Genomic DNA, 8,075 nt, shown 5'->3' on the forward strand with positions numbered 1-8,075 from the left:
GCTTAAGTTCAAGTTCCGATGGAACCCGAAGCCAGTGAGCTCTCAAAAGGCCTTGTGCTAGGTAGAGATGGGAATATACATATAAGGCTTACAGGATCTACTCCCCTGGACGATGTGGGATGTTACAGATATTGCATATAGCAGTCATATTTGTGAGTACATGATGTGTCGGCTTCACAATATTGGACAAAACTTTTTCTATGAAAACTCATAAACAACTTTTCACCTTTGCAAATCGTAAACTTTTTTTTAATTCAACTTGAATCGTTATTTAACACTGCAGTTTAGTAATATTTATGTTTCACATATAAGTGAAAAGTCTTATGTTTGACTTTCGTTGATGCAAATTCGATTCAAATTATCATGGTTGATCCATGTTTGACAGTCCACGATCTTAATTTTTGTAAATATATAATTGTATTAAAAATAAATATAGTTGAATTTTGAGCTTGAGTACTTAACAAATAAAACTCTTAGAACTTCTAAATGCACTATAAGAAACGGAAAACGTTGCTTAAGTCTTCGCATAGTAATAATTAATACCTAGCTAAAACTAATAAGGCGCTGTGGTTTGGTTTTTTTTTTAGGGAACTTTCATGAAAAAGGCTTGAACTAAGTTTATTGTAATAAAAAATCATGCGATAACTTTATTTAATTAAAAGACTTAAATTTAAATGAAAAACCCGTATATTTTAATAAAAATGACAAAAGAACTTAAATTTTAATGAAAATGACATAATTTTAATATTAAAAAAAAAATTTAAAAATCTGACGTGCGAATTCATGCGTCCTCACACTGTTTATGAAACTTCTACACTATTTATGAAACTTACGACACTATTTATGAAACTTACTGCACTGTTTATGAAAACTTACGATACTGTTTATGAAACTTATTACACTGTTTATAAAACTTAACAATGCTACACCATTGTTTTGTGTTTGAAACCCAGCCCACTCTCTTTTCTTCCCCTTTTCTTTCTTTTTTTTCCTTTTCCCCCATGAACACTCCAGAAACTCTCTCTCTTTTCGAACTCTCTGCCTTCTCTCTAAATCACCATAGCCAAAAAGAACTCCAAGCACCATCACCACAAATTCCAATTTAATTGAGACCCTAACCCACCAAATACATGACCTATTCAAGCTGGGGATCCCTATGGTACCATTGCATGTTACATTCTGTAATGGGAAGTAGGATAATCCAAGCAAGGGTTCTCGGTGAGAGTTGCTCTAATGGAATCGAGCTACAACCTTTGAAAAGAGGAGGTAAAATTAGCTTGCTCTTGCTGTAATCTGTTGCTAGTAATGTCTTCTAGTATTTTGGATCCAATCTGGGTTTGAAATCTGGGTCTAATGGAGTTTTGGGTGGGTCGGTAGGGGACGCTACACAAAGGATATTGAGAAGAAGAAGAAAACAGAAATCAATATTAGTCATGGCGACAACTAAAACAAACACAAAAATCACAAACCGATCAATTTTTCTTGGTCCAACCAAGGAAGCAGCGGATGACAGCTGCTTCTTTACAAACGTCACTGATCGCGATGGAATATTTGTGTGTCATGCCCATTTAGTGTATGGTTTTTCATTAAAACTCAAAGTTTTCAAGTCATTTTCATTAGTTTTCCTTTTTTTAAGGTGATCCCTGGTCATGACATATTGTTATACAACAAGCAATACTCTCATGAGTGAATGCTAACGGTGGAGCAAAAAACAATTCCAAATATCCAGAAGACGATACGTGAATTTTTTTTCCAAAGAAGACAAGATTGCCCTCATTAAATGGGCATGACACACAAATATTCCAACACGTAGTTCAACCTCTCTGAAGGCTTGACCATCTGCCTACGACATCACTAAGCTCCCTTGCTTGTGGCATGGAAAAGTCAAAGGCATTAAAGGTTGGATTAATCACCAAATTATATCTTTAATTCATTTCTGTTTGAAGATCAACTCAAGCAAGTAAGGGATCCTCATCATAATCAATCAAGCATACTTAATTGATTTTATTTTCCAAATGATAGATTTTGTTAGGTTAGATGTTAGATTTGCCACATACTGGATTTGAACCCACGCCGTCATGCAATAGCTCAACACATTTCCATCATTGTGGTAAAGGGACACTTGCAAGGATACTTATTTGATAATCCTAAGATATTATCTCCTAATTAATATCTTGGGATAATTCCTTCGTCATCCATCCTAACTCAACCTTGGCCAATGGGAAGTCACCATATGTAAGGCAAAACCCTAACCTCATGGCTGGCCACCCCCTTATAAATACCTCTTCTCCACCATCTATTGGTAAGCTTGTACTGACAAGGCATCGAAGATCCTTGGCGACCCCCCCCCCCCCCCCGCATAAGGCTTTGCTTCTTCATCAAAGGTATTTATTTTTTTATAAGTACAAATTCATCAAGACTGAAGACGGCGAATTTTTACTACCACACTAAACCATCTAAGTTTTTAAGGTCGCAATTCATAACTACTAAAATAAAGTAATATGGCTTAACCAAGCCTTTTTCGATAATCAGGCACAAATGTGACACACACACAGATATAAATAATGCAGTGTTACATAATGTTGAAACACCGCTACCTCTCCAACTATATATATTTGTTAATACAATACTCAAAGGTATAACGTGATTTGGTATATTATTTCGCAAATGTCTTAGTGTAACAAACACATTAAAAACTAATTTCTTGCTCCAGTCATGTCTTAGTTGCCAGAAAAATTCACGCAGTAGATTTGTGGTAGCAATCTGTCCAATTTCGTTCTGAAAACTCTTTTGTGCTCCCGAAGTTCTAACTGCTTGTATGGGGTGGTCTTCTCATATCACTGAGAATCGTTTTCGTCACTCTCTTGACTAAATGCTTTGGTCAACCTTTCTCTCTTCGACAACCTGTTAAAAGTAAAGGCGGCTAATGGAAATTCTGTGATGAAGGGAAGAAAACTTAGAGCAGATTCCTAGCTATAAGAGTGGTTGGTGGCTGCTGCCTATGGAAATATATGTCAATGGCTAGCTAGCTTGATCTTAACGTACTCAAAGAGATGGATTATTAAACTATAAATTGATAGATAACATCATGATCAAGTAAAGTGTTTTATATGTGTATCAGAGTTTAGTTAATTAAGATATAAAATGTTTGTTTCTGCAGGGTCCATCTTTTTCTTTCATTGCTGTTTCCTAATAATAATCAAAACAAAAAACTTCTGTTTCCTCGCAGAGAACTTGAAATTATTATTTTTTACTTTCTAAGAAAGAATTATATTCTGAGTTTTTCTCATTTTTATATCTTTTTAACATTTAGTGTTGTTTGATATTAGTTTGAAATTAATTTATAAATTTTGAAAATCAGGAATGTAACTGAATTACTTTTAACCCCTCATTAGTTTCAAAAACAAAAACATAAATCGAAGAAGGATATAAAAAAATGCTCAATTATAGCTCGGAAATGGAAACTAATTTTATGAAGCTTCCAAACGCATCAGGATTATATATATTTATGCTATTGTGTCTCAATATACATAATCAATAATAAAATAAGAGGTCTTAGTATAGATAATATTGTTTGTTAAAAAAATAATAAAATGTCTTTCTGTACTGTTAGATTCATGTTCATTATATTAACTCAATCTTTAACAATTAGAGGATTGGCTACGAAACATCTTCTTTTTCGGTTGTTTTCTTTTTTATTTTTTTTATTTTTTTATTTTTTTTTTGAAGAGAAAATTTATGGAAGATGAGAGAATGCATGAAGGATGAAGTGAGGTGGAAAGATAGTAGACTATGTGTAAATGGAATGATACATAAATGGTGATTAGGTACAATATTAAAGACCCCATATTACTTTTCTCCCATCTCTCGACCCTCCTTCGTATCCCTTGTTCTAATCATATATCTTCCCTCTTTATATCTCTTTGAAAAGAGAAAAACTAGAAACCGAAAGAGAAGGGGTTAAGTCCAATACTTCACATCCAAATGCCATACCACTAATCTGTGTCCATGTACACATATCCGGATGGTACATGACACATAAAAAAATGTAGATTTTCGGTCCAAATTAATCACAAGCAACTCTTTATGTAAGTTCAAGTTGTGGGAGGATGAGTGTGATGAGTTATAATTAGAAAGCGTAGAAAGTGGGACAAAAAATAATATAATTAATGAGAGACAAAGGTTTATTTTTTGTAGTGGAATGAAAATTTTTAATCAAAAGAGAGTAACAGAGTCACGAAAAAATTAATATTGAGATTATTATATCATAAACATCGAACCTCTTTAAAAGTTCCTACACTGAAATTGAACAAAAATTAATAATCATGGCTCAATACTACAGCTATGAAAATTTTCTTCCAAGATAAATTCTTCACCTATTCCATATATGCACGGTTTCATATGTGTGTGTGTGTATATATATCATGCAAAATGGTGAATTGTCAAACACATATTTTTGTCAATAGAGAAATATAATAAACTTAGTTGGGAACAAAAGACAGATAAGTCGAAGAATGTAGAGTATCCAACCAAAAGCACACATACAGAAGCTACAAAATGAAGAAACTTTAGAATTGGCTCGCCCCTGTCCTGATCCTCTAGTGACTCTACCACTGGTTATGGCCGGCCATGGCAAGGTGTTGTCACACTGGCAATGGTTGTAGTTACAATGGTGGTAGCGTTGGTTGCAGCAACTATATGGTGGTAGAAGTGGTGATATATGTTAATGGCAAAATGGTGGTTGTAGATATAGTGGATTATACGTGGAAAAGTTCCATTAAAATCCTAGGGGAGAGGTTGGATTTCTTACGGCTCAAAATACACTTTAAAATCCCTCATCAATAATTTTTCAAAATCTTTTTGAAGCAATGATTTTATTTAATTATTTATTTTATCAAGTGCCTTCGCCCATGAGCGGTAGGTCTCGAGTTCGAGACTTGGGAGCAGCCTCTCCATAAATGGGGGTAAGGCTAGCCGACATTCACCTCTCCCAGACCCTGCGTAAAGCGGGAGCCTTGTGCACTGGGTACGACCTTTTATTTATTTTATCAATACACTTAAAACTATCAAAGATTCTATAAAATCTAATTGAATATATCTGGATTTCTATGAAATTTTATACTCTTTCAAAATCTTGATTGGACCCTTGGATATATATAATGTAATGCCATTATGGAGTGATTTCTAGCAAGTGGTTAATGTCTTCTTTTACTTAAATAATATAATTAACTAACATCGATAGAGATTCATATCAATACAAACTCAAATATGATTATTAATATTTTACAAAGAGTGATGCTATTTAGACACACAACTAACATATTTATTGATGCATCTCTTATATATATACGAGTCTCACATATAATAGGTAGAGCCCACCTCTATTAGAGAGTGTGGTAGTTTTGTGTTTAAATGATTTTGTTGTTGACCAACTTGAAACATTTAATCATGCAATAATCTAACTGGACACATAAAACTAATACATTTGCTACATGATCTAATAATAGAGATGAATTATACAATAATATGTGAGATATCCACCTATATTAAAAAAATATCAAAAAGTATATCATGTCTTGTGTCTCTAAATAACATTGTTGTAATTAAAACAAATAAATAATACTAATCCATGTTCACTCATTATTCCCTGCACATGCATATGCATGACTCAGTGGTTATCATGCAGATTTCAAAGTATTAGGTAATAATAATGCGGATAATGATAATAATGGTAATAATAATGGGAATTGTTATTGGTATTTCAAAAATCTCATTTTGCACTTCAAACTTTTTATAATTAGTAATAAAATTACACTTGTAAGAAGTGTAAAATGAGATTTTTGAAATGTTAATAATAGTTCCTGTAATAATAATAATAGTAATAGTAACGAGCAATGATGTTGATGACGATATAGTAATAATAATATTTTATACATGCAGGAACGTCATCTATGTTTGGTATTAATGATCAATGTGTATTTCAATGTGCAGGAATGTTGGTTTGGTTCGGTTATCCATATATCATATTCTTGCTGAGGAAGTTTCTTTCTCCAATTAGAAAAGGATGCAAGCGAATAATTCTGCATACTCATGCATGCTTTTAGATGAATCTCAAGCTTGCAAGTAAACATGTAACTAGTTTAGTTGACTTATTGTTTAATAGCTACTAGCTAAAACGAAACTCCTCTTACAATTATACATAAATTGAAGCGTATATATATATATATATGCTCAGAAAGTACAGATATCAAAGTGGTGATAATATTGTAACCCAATAGAAGAAATAAAAGAAAGTTTGGTGATCATGCAATTCGAAGCGTTTAGCACACATATACCTAATTAAGCAATCTCATTGGAAAAAGGGTCCTCAAAAAGAAGGTCAGACCACGCTGAAGTAGCCACTCCTCCATAGCTTGAAGTGCTGCAAGCATCACCCATGTTGTTGCTTACTGAAGTCTCTGTCACTGTCACGGGAGGAGCCACCGAAGTAGGAGATGGAGTGGTATTTGAAGATGAAGGAATATTCCATGGATTATTTGGAGAGCTTTCATCTTGGCTCAAAACTGCAGTAAATTGATCTGGAACTTGATCATCAACCATGTCCTTGCTTGGTGGTGTTGGATAGGCTTGTAAGTCAGGCAAATGAGAGAAAGGGACTGAATTATCTTGGACTACTGGTTGAAAACTACCAACAGGGTATTGTGCAGTAGGGTTTTGAATATCCAGCTGAGATGAACAGAGTGAATTCAAAAGATTAATGGTCTCCATGTCAGTGAAGTCATTTAGGTTGTTTGGGGTAGCAGCTCCAAAGGAATTGTTATTAGGTTGGAGGAGACATTGTAGGTATTGAAGCCTAGCCATTTGAGCAGCTTCTGCTTGTAATCTCAAAGCTTGTTCATCCCAACTGGATTGGTGACTGCTTCCATGGTCTAGAAGCTCTTTCAAATTGACAAGAGCTAGAAGATGAGGCAAGCTTGAGAAGATATCAGTCCGGGGCCGGTGAGTCATCGGATCAAAACCCATCTGAATTAGCTTTTTCTTCAAATGGGTGTTCCAGAAATTTTTTATTTCATTGTCCGTCCGACCGGGTAGGTGGCTTGCAATTGCTGACCATCTTGTCAAGAACCAAGAAATAAAAAGGGTAAGTTTATTGTTTATACATCAAGAAACATATGTATAAATTGGAAATATTATCTTGCTAGATATATGCTAAAACAATAATCTATCTACCTAATAGCGATCTTGATAGACTAATAGTGTCTCGATATAACATGCTAGATTGTTTGACAATAGAAGATTTTTCCTATATCAAATAATCAATTAAATTTGTTAAAAAATATGGAAATTACTTGTTGCCGAGGATGGAATGGAGATTAAGAATTGTTTGTTCTTCTTCTTGAGAAAACTTCCCTCTCTTTATATCCGGCCTAAGATAGTTTGTCCATCTTAACCTGCAACTCTTGCCGCATCTGTTCAACCCTGCACATACATTAACAGAAAGAAAAGAAGATCAACCACTTGACTCAGAGAGAGAGAGAGAGAGAGAGAGAGAGAGAGAGAGAATGAAGTGCGTGAAGTGCGTGTATTTTTATGTGATCGTACCTGCAAGTTTTGGAAGGGCTCTCCAGCTTCCATGGCCATTTTTCTGAATGTATTTCATAAGTTTTTGATCTTCTTCAGGAGTCCAAGGGCCTTTCTTAAGGCCACTCTCATCACAACAAGGAGATCTTCCCATTTTTCTTTACCTAAGAAGATTTGGTTTGCCTCCCTTCAATCCTACTATTAATAATTTACAGACCACTCTATTTATATACACCATGTTCTTGTCGCCTCCAATCACATCGAAGGCCGACTGACGTGCTACGCTCCTATTTGCTAGCAAAACAACTACACCCTCTTTCCTCTGGAAATGACAAATACACCCTCTACTCCTATGACTAAGCTGTTTGCATTCTCCAGTTCTAAACATTAGATATATGATTATGTTGGTTTTGACATTGTGTGTGTCTTGATTATTAATCATAAGTGGACCATGGTTTTTTGGGTAATGAATAAATGGCCCACTCTGCAGACAT

The 8,075-nt window shown here is 34.5% G+C and overlaps 1 protein-coding gene across 1 annotated transcript; it reads right to left on the reverse strand.

Moving 5' to 3' along the window:
• Window positions 1-6,193: 6,193 nt before the first annotated feature.
• On the reverse strand, window positions 6,194-7,793 carry LOC103401642 (transcription factor MYB93-like). Its single transcript, XM_008340356.4, has 3 exons — window positions 7,603-7,793; window positions 7,350-7,479; window positions 6,194-7,114 (listed from the first exon to the last, which is right to left on the reverse strand). The coding sequence occupies exons 1-3, from the start codon at window positions 7,733-7,735 to the stop codon at window positions 6,340-6,342; spliced, it is 1,038 nt and encodes a 345-aa protein (XP_008338578.3). The 5' UTR covers window positions 7,736-7,793; the 3' UTR covers window positions 6,194-6,339.
• Window positions 7,794-8,075: the final 282 nt, after the last annotated feature.

Source organism: Malus domestica, chromosome 15 (genome assembly GCF_042453785.1).
Source record: "Malus domestica chromosome 15, GDT2T_hap1".
NCBI lineage: Eukaryota > Viridiplantae > Streptophyta > Magnoliopsida > Rosales > Rosaceae > Malus > Malus domestica.